General features: G+C 36.4%; 1 protein-coding gene across 1 annotated transcript in view; it reads right to left on the reverse strand.

Annotated features, from left to right (window-relative positions):
- Window positions 1-5,906: 5,906 nt before the first annotated feature.
- NUBPL (NUBP iron-sulfur cluster assembly factor, mitochondrial) overlaps window positions 5,907-16,077 on the reverse strand; it is a 243,628-nt gene continuing 233,457 nt past the window's right edge. The window contains exons 10-11 of the mRNA XM_068546417.1: window positions 15,159-15,241; window positions 5,907-6,159 (exon numbers count right to left, since the gene is read on the reverse strand). Of these exons, the coding sequence (XP_068402518.1) occupies window positions 6,097-6,159; window positions 15,159-15,241 (146 nt within the window). The 3' untranslated portion in view covers window positions 5,907-6,096. The remainder of the gene's footprint in view (window positions 6,160-15,158; window positions 15,242-16,077) is intronic.

The following is a 16,077-nucleotide window of genomic DNA, read 5'->3' on the forward strand; positions in this document are numbered from 1 at the left end:
TAGACTGCTGTTGCTTGATACTTAGTGCTTGCTAGCTTGCTGTGGGGCAGGGGGTTCTCAGTTGTCCTGTCTCAGCCTCAGCTTTGGGCAAGTCCTGTGTCCCTGAGCCTTGGTCATTGGGCTTTCTCGGTGGTCTTCCTCCTCCCCAAGGATAGGATATTTTTAATGGTCCCTGGGGCCAGGATGTCTTTCTCTTCCTATTCCCCTAGGAATAGAGGGTTTTTCTGTTTCCTCTCCCCAGTCATAATGGGTCTTCATCTGATGACAACAAGATTTGTTGCCCTCCCCCAGTGACTTACAGTATTTGTTCCACAGGCAAGGGAGGTCAGGCAGGGCTCTGTTTTTCTCACAGAAGCAACTGCTCTCCTCCTCCAGGCCTATACACTAAGAAAGGCTTTTTTCAGTCCCTTACCCCATGCTCAAATCTTCTCTTAGGTACCCAGTGAAGTCCACAGAGAAGAGTCTATAAGTGGGTGTAAACTCCCCTTCTGTTAGTAGCTTCCAGGGGTTCTAGATTCTCCTGTTATCCACACTCAACTTTTAGCAATGTGTGAAACATTTTCACTGAATTTGTCTTACCTGTTTGTAGGGAGCTTGATGTCTTCTGTCTGTGCTCTGCCAAAGGTGGGGAAATGCTTACATCCTGTCTCTCCTTGGAGGGCTCTGTCTTTCCTTACATTTCAGGCTACTACGTTGCACTGTAACTTAGGTTCTCTGGTCAGTTTAATTAAAAGTTATGATTTTGTAGATCATACAGTTCTTTCTTATTGTAAGGGTGGGTACGATGTTCTTTCCAGTCTTCTCCATCCCAAGCAAAACTGAAACTCTCCAGTACTTTGCTGTTGTTGTTTTTGAACTTCACAAGCTGGCCCTAAAATTTATATGGAAATGCAAAAAATCAAGAATTGCCAAAATATTCTTGAAGAACATCAAGGTGATGATAAACAAGACAGTGAGTTATTGGTGCAAAGACAGACAAATACACCAATGGAAAAGAATACAAAGCCCAGAAACAGACCCACAGAAACACAAACACTTAATTTACAACAGAGGTGGCATATTGCAGAATAGTGGAGGGAAACACAGTCTCACAAGTGACAATTAGATGTCCACCTGGTGGGGAGGGGGAGAAACTTACACCCACCTCACCTAATAACCAAAAGGCCAATTCCACATGGACAGTAGAACAAAACGTAAAAGGCAAAACAACTCAATCGCTTCTACAAGTTAATATAGGGTAATATCTTCATGACTTTGAGGTATGCATAAAAAAATCAACAATCATAAAGGAAAATAATGATAAATTTGAATACACTAAGATTAAGATCCTTTGTTTATCAAAAGATACCATTAAGAGAGTGAAAGGCAAGTCATAGAGGGGGAAAGATATCTGCAACACATAGAACTGACAAGGATTCATATCAACAATATAAGAATATATACATTCTCCAACAACACGTTCGAAAAATGGGCAAGAAATTTGAATGGCACTGCATACAAGAAGATATCTAATTAACCAATAACTGTATGTAAAGGTGCTCAACTTCATTTGTAATGAGGGAAATGCAATTTAAAAACACAATGAGATACCACTAAACAACTACCAGTAAGTCCACTCCCAGAAATAACTCGACAGAAATTCAAGCACATGAACACCAAGAAAATATATACAAGAATGTTCAGAGCAGCATTATTTGTAATAGTAAAACACTGGAATCAATGCAAATATCCATTTAGACAGTGGAATGGGTAAGTTGTTTATTCAAATAATGGGATTCTCTACAGCAAAGGATATGAATAAATCACAGCTATATGCAACAATAGACATGCATCTCAGAAATATAATACAGAACAAAAGCAGTCAGTATAGAGCAAAATAAAAGCAGTTAATATAGAGCAAAATACCGTATAGTCCCATTTAATATAAATTTCAAAAAAACAGGCAAAACTATAATGTTTAAGGGTACAGACTTAGGTGCTAAAACATCAGTTTGTTGTTAACTTTGTAAGGGAAGAAGAGGATTGTGAAGGAAAACACTGGGGCTTTGGGGATGCTCGTTGTGGTCTACTCACTAACCTAGTTGGTAGTTACATGGGTGTTCACTTTGTAGATAATTAATTGACCTGTATATTTATGTCTTCTGTGCTTTACTGCATATGTAGTATACATCATAATAACCTCCCTTCACTCTCCCCCCTCCCCCCAAAAAAAACTTCTGGCCATTAATGAACTTATTTTTTACTACAGGTGCTTCAAATAGAGTGGTGGACTTAACTGAAATATATTTTTCAGTTCTAACTTTATAGGATTCTAGAAAGGTATTTTGTGTTTCCTTGGAGTCTGGTTGGGGGGATTCTTCCCCTGTTTGGAACTGAGAGACATAGAATCCAGATAATGGTTCAAAAAAAAAATTAGCTTTATGACTGACAAAAAGCTGGATTAGAGGGTATGTGACCACAATGGGCTACCAAATACCCTACCTCTAAATTAGACGGACTTGCTCACCCAAGTGCAAGGCAGAAGTGGACAGCTTCAGGCTTTCCTGTAGCCTACCTCAGAAAGCTCAGGATTTGGCTGAAATCAAAGAAACACAGATATAAAGAAATTTGCCCATGAGTCACTCCTCTTTCCCCAGGATGGAGCGAGTGGGGGAGCTTGCCCTTCCCTCCTGGACAGCGGAATGGAAATTCTCTACACTCTGGAAATGTGAAGAATGAGGAATAAATATTACCCCTAGCAACAGGCAGACTAGCTATGCTTGATAGTCTATTTGAAGTCAGCTCTCTGAAGCTTAGCAAAGGCTACCAGGGGCAAAAATTTTAGAATAAGCTTCATTCTTGCTCTTAAACCTACTTTCCCCTCCTCCACTTTTAAACCTGGGTACAAACCCCAACCACAATTTTTTTCAGTGGCTTTCCTGGAAGCATCTGCAGAGACTAGTAAGTGAGGGAGAAGGGAGCAGGTGATTATATATGTGAATCTTCTCTAAGTTGTATATTTATGAGTGAAGTCTATCTTTCCCGTTTCTCCATGAGATGTATTAAATTCTGGTACACAACTTTAAGCACCTCTGGAGCTTATTTAAATTATTCTTTTTCCAGGTAAAGTTAAGCTTGGTTCAGTTACTTGCTTTTTGGTATTCAGAAATACTCAATGATTATCTACATTGGCCTTCTTCCAAAGACAATAAAATACAAATACATATCTACAACTTAAAGCTACTTCCTTTTCAGAGTGATGAATGATGATTACTGTGTATCCACAAACACTTTTATTCATGATTTTAATTAGCATGGATAATTTGGTCCAGGAGATTTCAGTTCAGACACAGCAGGGCAAGTGTGCTTTTTAAAATTATACTCTTATTTTTATTCTGAGATAATTGTAGCTTCACATGCAGCTGTAAGAAATGATACAGAGAGATTCCATTGTGCCCTTTACCCAATTTCCTCCAATGGTAACATCTTGCAAAGCTGCTGCACAATTTCACAACCAAGATACTGACATCCATACGGTCATGATACAGAGCATTTCCATCCTCACAAGGATTTCTGATGTTGCCCTTGTATAGCCACAGACACAATTCCCTCCCCCATCACCAATCCCCTCCTTAACCCCTGGAAACCACTAATCTGTTCTCCATTTCTATAATTTTGTCATTTCAAGAATGTTTTATAGGGAGTGTTCTAATTTCATACTTTTACATGTACCTGTCCAGTTTCCCCAGCACCACTTATTGAAGAGGCTGTCTTTTCTCCACTGTATGTTCTTGCCTCCTTTATCAAAGATAAGGTGACCATATGTGCGTGGGTTTATCTCTGGGCCTTCTATCCTGTTCCATTGATCTATATTTCTGTTTTAGTGCCAGTACCATACTGTCTTGATTACTGTAGCTTTGTAGTATAGTCTGAAGTCAGGGAGCCTGATTCCTCCAGCTCTGTTTTTCTTTCTCTAGATTGCTTTGGCTATTCGGGGTCTTTTGCGTTTCCATACAAATTGTGAAATTTTTTGTTCTGGTTCTGTGAAAAATGCCAGTGGTAGTTTGATAGGGATTGCATTGAATCTGTAGATTGCTTTGGGTAGTATAGACATTTTCACAATGTTGATTCTTCCGATCCAAGAACATGGTATATCTCTCCATCTATTTGAATCATCTTTAATTCCTTTCATCAGTGTCTTATAATTTTCTGCATACAGGTCTTTTGTCTCCTTAGGTAGGTTTATTCCTAGATATTTTATTCTTTTTGTTGCAATGGTAAATGGGAGTGTTTTCTTAATTTCACTTTCAGATTTTTGTTGTGCTTTTCTAGGAATCTGTCCATTTCTTCCAGGTTGTCCATTTTATTGGCATACAGTTGCTTGTAGTAATCTCTCATGATCCTTTGTATTTCTGCAGTGTCAGTTGTTACTTCTCCTTTTTCATTTCTAATTCTGTTGATTCGAGTCTTCTCCCTTTTTTTCTTGATGAGTCTGGCTAATGGTTTATCAATTTTGTTTATCATCTCAAAGAACCAGCTTTTAGTTTTATTGATCTTTGCTATTGTTTCCTTCATTTCTTTTTCATTTATTTCTGATCTGATCTTTATGATTTCTTCTTTGGGGTTTTTTTGTTCTTCTTTCTCTAATTGCTTTAGGTGTAAGGTTAGGTTGTTTATTTGAGATGTTTGTTTCTTAAGGTAGGCTTGTATAGCTATAAACTTCCCTCTTAGAACTGCTTTTGCTGCATCCCATAGGTTTTGGGTCATTGTGTTTTCATTGTCATTTGTTTCTAGGTATTTTTTGATTTCCTCTTTGATTTCTTCAGTGATCTCTTGGTTATTAAGTAGTGTGTTGTTTAGCCTCCATGTGTTTGTATTTCTTACAGATTTTTTCCTGTAATTGATATCTAGTCTCATAGCGTTGTGGTAGGAAAAGATACTTGATACGATTTCAATTTTCTTAAACTTACCAAAGCTTGATATGTAACTCTTTACCTAATTTTCTGGCTGCTTAACTACAGAGCAAAGGAACTCAGGCATTTGCCAAAGGTCACAGACCACCTCCTTGTAAGTGAGGATTAACTAATGACTCTTATCAGTACTTGCAGCTTTATAACCTTGGGAAGCCCTTGACTCTCTCTCTCTCTCTCTCAGCCTCAAACAGACAAGATGCTTTTCAAGGTGTATTCTTTGAAATATGAACTCCAAGAAATGCTCCTAAAGGGGAGGTTGGGGGAGTTCATGGTCAAATAAGTTTGAGGAAATTCTGAATACTATAATCCCATTCCTCTTTTGAAATAAACAAATGCCCTTTGGTGTACAAAAGGAAGGATCCAGTATCCAACGGCCCAATTTCAAACCTCCACCTGCTAGACGGTAACCTTCAGGAAGACAGTTAACTTTCCCATATCTCAGTTTCCCCATCTGTAAAGTGGAAATAACAACAGTACCCCACTCATATGAATGAAAGATTAACTATAAGGACACGAGAAAACACTTGATAAATGTTAACTACTATTATTATTGCCATCATAATCAGAATCATTATGATCTTGTTAAAAACACACATGTCCAGACTCCACCCCTGGAGATTGAGATTTATTAAGTCTAGGGGAGAGTCGAGTCCAGATGAAGAGGTAGAGGTTTATCTGGAACAAGAATGTGTCCAAGATAGTACTAGAGGCAGGATTCAAACCCAGATCAAACTGCCTGATGGAGAGATGCCACACTTAACATCCATACTCACATTCAGTAAATTCTTTAACTCTGTAGTCCTGCAAAAAGAGCACAGTTCTCTCCTGAACTGAAGGTTGGGCTTGTAATATAAACTCGTGATTCCTTAAGGGGTAGTTCAATAAAATAAAGTGCAGTTCTGTGACACTGGTACACAACAGCTTGCAAAAAAATTCCTAAATGTAGCAGTAAGCATCGGTATGTAAAAACTTTATTTGTAAGTCATTGTTTAGCAAATCAAATCTGAAGATAGGACATTATTTCTTTAGAAATACAAGAAAACAACTATGGTTGCTATTATTTCTGTAGGTTTCACCACCACACTGCTGATTTCCAAAGGTCTTACTGTCAAGCACCAGGCGGATTTCCAAGACACTTGGGGAATCACTCTGGAGGTGGTGGCAATCTTCTTACCACTTCGGTAGCAATCCTTAGGTAGGCTTTGGCCTGGAAAAGAACAGATTTGTTTGTTCTATATTTCTCCCTAGTAGACATCAAATGACTCACAAACTGTTTGCCATAGTTGTCTACTGAATTGAATAGTAGAAAGGCTGAATGAGATGAGGAAACTCAATAGTTAGAAGATACTGCTGTGAACAGTGCATGTAGGGCAGGGGAGAAAGGGGTTTAGATTATCTGGAAGGTGACTTTCTGAAAAAAATATTTAGTAGCAGCAATTACTGTTTTTCAAACTCTAACTCCCATGTCAGCAAACTAGCAACCCAGTCTAGCTGCAGAAAACTTACACCTTCCTCTTCTGACAAACTGATATCTTGAGTTAGATACGGCCAAACTTCTTTGGCATAAGGGTTATTAGTCATTTTTGAAAAGACTATCTATTACCACCCTACGTTTATCTTCAGAAAGCATTTTCTTTATTCTCTCTGACAATGGTGTCTAATACCAGCACCAAGCACCTCTAGGCTCCTCCATTTGGTGAGATTTAAGTACCACGCAAGAATTCCTGGAATCAGTTGTCATACTCTTCATCTCTGGGACCCCAGTACAACAGAACACGAAAAGCAGCTCCCAGGAGCTAAGTGGGCCACAACTAACCTAATGCCTGCACAGTCCAGTTAGAACAATGGTCATGGCATTTGCATTTTAAAGTTTTAAACAATTGAAATGTAAATACTACTTATTTCTCCTATCTTATCTATAAAAAGTAACTGTAAGACAATAGTAAGATTTTCTAGAACCAGTAATATATACATTTATATATTTACAGTTGTATACATACTACTTCTACTACTACTACTACTACTACTACTACTACTACTACTGCTGCTGCTGCTGCTGCTGCTACTGCTACTACTACTGCTACTACTGGAAGTAATGCTAATGGCTAAAATTTGCTTGAGTACTTAATATCTGCCAAGTATTATTTCATCTATCCTCAAGTTATCCTAAGGGGTAAATTCTGTCACTATTCCCACTTTATATACAAGAAAACCAAGACCACGAAAGGTGAAGAGTCTTGTCCACAGCATCACAGCTAGTGTGAGATGAGCTGGGCTCTGAATCCAGGCTGACCAGCTCCCTGACTCTGCATGGTAAAAGGACTGTTTGAGGCTTCTTTACCCTGACTTGATGAAGTACTTAACTGTGTTTCACACGTCTTGATTTTTTAAAACTATGCTTGAAAGTAAATATTTCCTCCATTTGGGGAAATATTTTAATATAGACCTCTCTGTATTTACATTATGAAGTTGATACAATGTATTAAGAAACCAGCAATTTGAAAAACAAAAGAATTATTTTTATATAATATATAATTATATATATATATATATATATATATATATATATATATATATATATATATATATATATAAAATCTTGTGCCACAAAGAGAAACCCATATTTGTAACTCACATCAGAAACTTAAATATTTGCCACATATTAAGATCATAAAGAAAGAACAAAAAATGAATATATACACACACATATTTGTGTGTGTGTATATGTACCTGTATCTGTGGATACATATGTATGTATACATATATATATATATATAAACAAGGAGCTACTGTATAGCACAGGGAATGCTGCTCAATATTCTGAAAAGAATTTGAAAAAGGATAGATACATATATACGTTAAAAAAAAAAAAGTTACTTACATTTGCCCCCTGGGGGGTGGTGAAAAAAGCCAGTCATGTCTGTTATCTCTCAATCAACATGCTGGAAAATTGTTCATTATGAAAATTTTAAATGATACTAATTACAATAATGACAAACCTTTAAGTGTATGTTGTCTGTATGTATACTGCCATGCTACTTGTTTCATTGTTGAAACATAAAATATATGTTTCACGTTACTACTTTAAATCTTATATTTTGGCTCTACTTCTTGAAAAAAAATCCAATGATTATAGTCAGAAATGTTTGACTTTAAAAGGAGCAATTGGTTATTTATACTAATATTAATAATTGATATATTTGGGTTTGTATTTATCAAGTTTTTGTGGTCTCTCCAAAAGACCTGGTTTAATTTCTTATTCAAGCTATGTTAACTTATTTTCTACTAACTTTTAAAAATAAGTATACACTTGACCCCTTTTCTTTGGAAGTTGTATATTTAATATTTGTCAGTTTTTAACCTAGAAACATCAGTATAATTTAAAAATAATCAGAGAGTAATTCTATTTAATACCTTTAAGATCTACCTTGACAGTGTAAGGACATTACGCATAAATCTACTTTCCAATGCTACTTTTTCATTGGTGATACATATTTTAAAAACTTTTTTAAATACATGCACTGGTCCTAAGTGCAGAGATCAGTGAAACTGTACACACTGAACACACCTCTGTAACTCAACACCTATGTCAATAAACAGAATACCTATGTCAGATCCCAGAAAAAAACAACAACAACTATGTTCGATCCCTAATAGTTGAATTATACTTTATTTTAACAGGAAACTGTTAAAATTTCATTTGCATCCTTTTTTTAAAGAATAGCTATCAAAACATGAATAAGGCCTTACACGTTTTTACTGAGTACATACTATACCAAGTACTAGTATAAGTAATCTCATTTATGTAATCTCATAAGTAATCTCACTTATGTAAAATAAACACCATTGGTTCAATGTGGATGAAGAAATTGGAGTTGTCTGCTCAAAGTCACAAAGTCAGCAGGCTGGAGAACATTCACACGTGGGTCCGCCTGACTCCAAAGCCCAGCTCCTTCTACCACATCACATATTAAACAGTAAATCCAAAATACAAGTAATTCTAATCATAATTCTCTATCTAAAAATGGTTTCAGTCTCTGCTATAGTTAACAGAAACAACAGACTTTGTTTAAAAATGGAAATAACATATACTTTATAAAGAAATATTTCTCTTAAATCTAAAAGTGCTGATTTTCAGCCATGTATCTTTTTTTTTAAACATCTTTATTGGAGTATAATTGTTTACAATGGTGTGTTAGTTTCTGCTGTATAACAAAGTGAATCAGCTATACGTATACATATATCCCCATATCTCCTCCCTCTTGCGTCTCCCTCCAACCCTCCCTATCCTACCCCTCTAGGTGGTCACAAAGCACCGAGCTGATCTCCCTGCGCTATGCGGCTGCTTCCCACTAGCTATCTATTTTACATTTGGTAGTGTATATATGTCAGTGGTACTCTCTCACTTCGTCCCAGCCTTACCCTTCCCCCTCCCTGTGTCTTCAAGTGCATTCTCTACGTCTGCATCTTTATTCCTGTCCTGCCCCTAGGTTCATCAGAACCTACAAGGAATAAATGCTGGACAGGGTATGGAAAAAAGGGAACCCTCTTGCACTGTTGGTGGGAATGTAAGTTGATACAGCCACTATGGAGAACAGTATGGAGGTTCCTTAAAAAACTAAAAACAGAACTACCCTATGACCCAGCAATCCCAGTACTGGGCATATACTCTGAGAAAACCACAATTCAAAATGAGTCATGTACCACAGTGTTCATTGCAGCTCTATTTACAATAGCCAGGACATGGAAGCAACCTAAGTGTCCATCGACAGATGAATGGATAAAGAAGATGTGGTACATATATACAATGGAATATTACTTGGCCATAAAAAGAAACAAAATTGAGTTATTTGTAGTGAGGTGGATGGACCTAGAGTCTGTCATACAGAGTGAAGTAAGTCAGAAAGAGAAAAACAAATACTGTATGCTAACACATGCATCTTTATAAATACCTTTTATCTCCCAGTAGCTTTTCTAGGTGTTTAAAGCCTAATATTTTATGATGAAAATTTAAAGCTCACTAAGGCAAGCTGAGGCCATCATTCTATAACCTTAGTTCTAATTTTTGTTAAATTAGAGACATAAACCTATCTGACTGCACAAAATACTGAATGATTCCATAATAATCAAATTTGCTACATTTAACCTTTGCTTTTTAATGGACTATCTCCAAGCTTAAACTTTCAATATATCGCACTCAAAGCAATGGTTAGATTTTTATTTGCTGAGAAACCACTAAAAGTGCTTAGTTTAACAGTTTCAATTTCCACAAAACTGTTGAGATTGAATTTTTTCAGCCAGTGCAGTATCATTTCAACAAATACTTTTTGGTTCTTACTGTGTGCAAGGCATTGTTTCGGGAAATCTGTGGGAGGTAACAATAAAAAAGGGAGGCAGAAGTGCTCACTGGTGAAGAGGTGGGGCCTTGAGATCAGACAGGTATGGTTTAAAATCCTGGTTCCATTACTTATTAACACTGGCCCTGGGCAAGTTAATTAACCCTTCTAGGCTCAGTTTCCATATGTGTAAAATGGTTATAATAATAGTATCTACCTCAGAGGGCTTGGGGGCATATTAAGTAAGAATAAACTATGTGAAGTACTGGAATATAAGAAGCAAATAATAAATACTAGTGGCTACTATTATTACTATTATGTCCTCAAGTAATTTACAATCTCATTGAAGAGCTCATATTAACATATCCTTTTGGAAACTTTCCCTGCCTGAGGAATAAGTAAATTAAATCCCTTCCTTTTGTTTAATCCACAACTAGGAAAAGCAAACACATACATGTCATATGTAAAAAATATGATTTTAGATTTCTCAGACTATTAATACTCTCTTTCTCACCAACTCAACTCTACATGAACTAACCCTTCTCTCCTATTCAAGATCTTTCATTGGGCCATCTAGAGACACAGATAATACAGCTGGATCTTATTTGTCTGCTCTGTCATTACCAAGTAAAGGAACTGGATGGCAACCAAAGTGCAGAAGTTTTATGGAGAGCTTTTCCCTTTGTCTTTGTTTTTAAATATTTGAAGTTCTAATTTTCCATACACAGTCATTTCATATTAGGACTATGAGGTAATAATGTAGAAATGATAAGATAATAAAGTTTCTACTTACATTTAAACGTCTTTACCAGGAATATCTTATAGCACACCTTTTAACACACCAATATTAAGATTTTCACTTGACAAAAAGAATGAAACCACAAAATTAATAGTCAATCATGAGTCCATCACTGTGTCCTGGACTCAATCAAAGGCAAAAGGTAGATATAGTTGAATGAACAATTATAATTACACAAACAAGAGGAAATGCTATTGAATTTAAGAGTTCTGAATCCTAAAGTGCCCACTTTCTCTCCCTTCCTCTGTTGCTTTCTCTGGCTATTTCACACTACTTGTATTTGGAGTTTCAATTACTCCCCTTTCCTCAGTGGTGCACGTATTCAGAAGGTTCTGGCCTTTGGCTGAGTAGGCAGAAGCCTGATGGAGCTTTTTAATTGGTACTGTAACCCTTCCCAACTTTTCCAATGATGCCTCAAAGTCAGCACATTTCATACCTTTCGATTAATCACTGTGTTTTTAGTGTTTGTCTCTTCTGAAAGTTAAACATTACTGGGAGAGTTAAATCCCTAATGCCTAATTTTAAAAGATTTTATGGGCAGAGAATGAGAGCCCTGGAACCTGGTGCTGAGAGGAGGGAGTGATGGAAGATGGAGAAGAGAAGGTGGAATTAGAAAGAAGACAAAAAGCTAAAGATGAAACTTTTACTTATTAATAAATTTGCCTGTAGTAAACCCCTAAAAGCAAACAATAAAAAGTAAGTATCAATCTAAGGGGCTAACAATTAACAAATAATTTTGCATATTCCGTCCCATTAACTTTTGCAGAAGTTTATCACGTTGGCAAGTAAACACTTCCTTCATTCTTTAAATGAAGACATGCAGGTAGAATGGGCACTAAGCTTCCATGCATATGGCAGAATTTGTTCAGAGGGCTGTGACCAGCTTCTGAGAGCGTATTTCCATTTAAGTTCATAGGGGAAAAGGGAAGGGGATTATCAGGAGGTAAGATTCACCATAAGAATAACCAGAAGGATCCTGATTCCAGGACTCAACAACAGCTTCCTAATATCTAGGACTTAATATCTTTAACGCTGAAGCTGAGTATTCTACCCACATCTCATGATTCAAATTCTGCTCTGATTTTTAGATGTCACCAAAGAGTGACATTTACTTGAAGCTATGTAAGGGGAAGGGCATAAATGGACTCAATCCTTTGATAAAGGGCAGAAGAAAGACATTTATTATTATAGCATCTTATACAGAACATTTCAGAAGACATAAATACTCATAGTTGTATTCTACTTGGCATTTTTCAAAGTATTTTCACATTATCATCTCATTTAATCCTTCTCATTATGATATCAATTTACAGATGGAGAGAAAGGTTCAGAGACATGAGGGAACTTGCCTAAGGTCACACTTAGAAAGTGGCATTCTTCTTAATGAAACCCCAAGCTAATACAGATCAACGCTTTTCCTTTCATGCAGAGACCTCTTTGAGAATCTAATAAAGCCCTTGTTCAATTCCCCAGAAAAATGCACACTCATACATTCCGGATATAACTTCAGGGGATTCTCAGACCCAGGTTAGGATCCTCTCTGTATTATGCCCTGTGGTTGTGCACACCAGTGGGACTTGAGGGGCAGAGTGTGCCCACCCTCTTCTCTAGATCTCTGTGATATGAAAAGGAGGTGAACTGAAAGCTAGCCTAAATATACACAATAGACAGGCACTGAAGTAATCTTGCAATTAATTAGGAAGGGAAGCAGATACTGCACCGGGAAGAGGATACATGGGCTATGGTTTCAGAGCTGAGTGTGGAAATAGCCTCTGGTACTACCTTGGACAAATTCCTTACTATAAATGGATCTCTGCTTCTTCATCTGAGAAATGGAGATTATCATACATGTCTCACAAATGTGCTATGAGAATCAAATAACATATTGTATTTAATACACTCAAGTACTGTACTCACTTCTTAGAAGGAATTGAGGAAATCACGGCTATTAGTAGAGGACCCAGAAGGTGATACAATGGAAAGACAACAACATTTGGAAGGAACAGACTTGCCTTTTAATCACATCTTGCCATTTATTAGTTCTGTGACCTTGGGAAAATTATTTAGCTTCTATGAGCCTCAGTTTCCTCATCTGCAAAATGCGGACTATTTATATATTACATTAAGTTCTTGAGAGCATAGAAAGTATATAAATGTCTAACAGTGTCTAGCATACTCTAACTGCTATTATTATTAGGAAGATGGTTAATAATAATGAATGTCTACAATCTAAGAGTAGGAAGCAATAACTTCCATGGAAACAAAATAAATACAAGGCTCCATTTTTTTTCCTTTTCATGGACATGTCTAAATCTTAAAATTGCTCAGAAGTCTTCATATATAAGGCAGAAGTCTTCACATGTAAGGCTGACGATGTGGTGCATGAAATTCTTACTACTTTAGCAGAGACCTCACCAAATCAAATCTAACTTAAACCCCAAAGAGGCAGCTTGCTCACATTCCCATAAATGTCACCCAGCAACAGCAAAATAATAGGTCTAATGTTTATGTAAATGTAAATGAGATTTTAAAAACATGTAACTCCAACAAACTCTACAAACACTGCTGTTTAGAGTTTTAAATCATATTACCTTTTGATGGTTGCTATATGCTCTCTGTTATATTACATTCCTTTAACTTTCTGAAATGTTTCTTGCTTTTGGAGAATCTCAAAGAAAAAAAGCAATAATGGACAGGTGGGAAAATATTTAAAAATGTAAATTCATAATTGAATAAACTAGTAGGTAATTATTTGTATTCACCACAGAATGTCTTTAAATAGTCTGTTCTCAGGAAGCATTTAAAAGTGTGTAATTTAAAAAACCCTCAATTTTCATACAACTTTTCATTCACTGCATAAAGTACACCTATGGTAGTTGGGATTGCCAGACTTCAACTATGAAAGCAATAAGAGGTTATGGTTTTTGCTTATCCGAAAGATTTCTAAGAAAAGACTGAAAAGGAAACTTAACATTTATTACCTAAAAGGCAGAGAAAAGAAAAACAATGATAAGTACTACACTACATTTACTCAGAGATCATATTCCCAGCAACCCAACCACCTATACCATAACTGCCAACCCTTAAGAAAGAGAAAGGCGCTCTGGGCACCTAAAAGAGATAATTCAGAATGAATCTACTTTACCAATCTGAGACTCCTGACTGTCAGTTTTGCCCTTACTTTATTCACAGCTCTAACCAAGCTTGGCTCTTTTATTTTCCAGGTCACATGGGATTAGAGGAAGCAAACTAGAATGAAAGGGGTAAGTAGTTATGGACAGACAAAATAATGGTACTCTAAAGTTATACTCATTACATACGGGAAAAAAAAGAAACTACTAAAAGACTGATTGGGGCTGTTTGGCAAAGGAGCACAAAAACTACATCAAAACTGATGTACCAGATGATGGCTCACTTTCAAATTTAAATAGCAACTGCTACTTAGGAAAGAAGAGATATATATGGCTGATTTTATTTCTATTTTAAAAAGGAGTAAAATTAAAGACTTTATGCTGAAAGGCATTAAGCTTCAGCAATCTTTGAAAATCTATCAACTGTATCCCCAATGATATTAGCTAATGAAACACTACTAGTTTTCCCACCTCACCTCCTCAATCTTATTTATTAAAATAAATGCAATGAAAATCCCGTCTCTAAAGGTATATACAGTTTCCCTATATCCGACTCAATATTTTCTTGTATTAGGTTTCCTTCTCCCAACAATCAGCTGAACTTCTAATACCGAAATATAATAACCTCGGGCAGTTAGATATTGCTAGCCAGCAAGATAAGAACTCTACAAGCGCTTACTGTTCGTGTTCTTCATGAAAAAACTGGTTGGGTGATGATTCTTTCTAGGTGAACGTGTCCAGTTGATAATTCAGAGTCAGCACTGGTATGTCTACCACATAAAATAGTAACTTAAAGATACTTTGGATAAGTTAACTAATCTTTGTTTAACATATGCATTCCAAATAGACAAACTTGATCTCCCCAACTTTCTTTCTATACATCAAAAAGTACATAACCTGTGAAAAGAAATTAAAATACATATTTAGAAATATAACTTACCTCATCACTTTCAGGCTGTGAAAACACAATCGGCTGGCCTGTATCTGAAGCTTCCCGTATATTAAGATGTAAGGGAATGTCTCCTAAAAGAGCCCACCAGATATCCATTAGTACCGCAAAAGTTTATATAGGCTTTTGGAATTTAATTCTTTGAATTGCAGAAAGAAACAAATCAACTCGAATCAACTTGAGTTATGACTATCCTCAAATTGCTAAATCTCTGAAAAACAAATTTCAAATGAAAATTAGGGGCAAAATATTCCATTTGAGGGCAGTTCCATGATCACATATGTATATATGACAGCAGTGTGGCAGCCAATCATGGAATAAGGCCTCTGATTTATTCTTTGCTGGAAGTCTTTCAGCAACAAATGGCCTGGAAGACATCTGTAAATTTTTCTCCCTGTAATAACTGATATAGACATATCTTGCCACATAATAAGAGGAAATTGAAGAGGAAAAGATGGGGCGGCAAAGTAGTTTAAAAAAAGCCAACAAAATAATCTTCCTGATGGCAGATGACTGAGCTAAGAGAACTGCTGAAAAGTAGGCCAGACCTGTTATTTCAACTATCTGCCTCTTTATCAGATAGAATTATTTTTCTTTTATTATGTATTAATCTATATAGCATTATATATAACTTGTGAGCTTGATGAGCTCTCAGAAAATATGTAAGAACCCCCAATATACAGACTTGAGGTCAGAGAGGATATGTGTCTTCCCTGAGGATATATTAGGTAGTAGGATTTAGAGGAAAAATGCTCTGATCCATCATCCAATTGACTCTTTCTACCACACCATCACAAATGAAGCCTTTCAAAAGGCTGAGATTAAAAATGCAGTAAAAGGAGTAGAAGAGTTGACTTGTCATGGTACTCAGCATTCTTACACCTACTCCAAGTCTACCCAAAGGTTATTA

This window comes from Eschrichtius robustus, chromosome 1, assembly GCF_028021215.1.
Source record: "Eschrichtius robustus isolate mEscRob2 chromosome 1, mEscRob2.pri, whole genome shotgun sequence".
Taxonomy (NCBI): Eukaryota; Metazoa; Chordata; class Mammalia; order Artiodactyla; family Eschrichtiidae; genus Eschrichtius; species Eschrichtius robustus.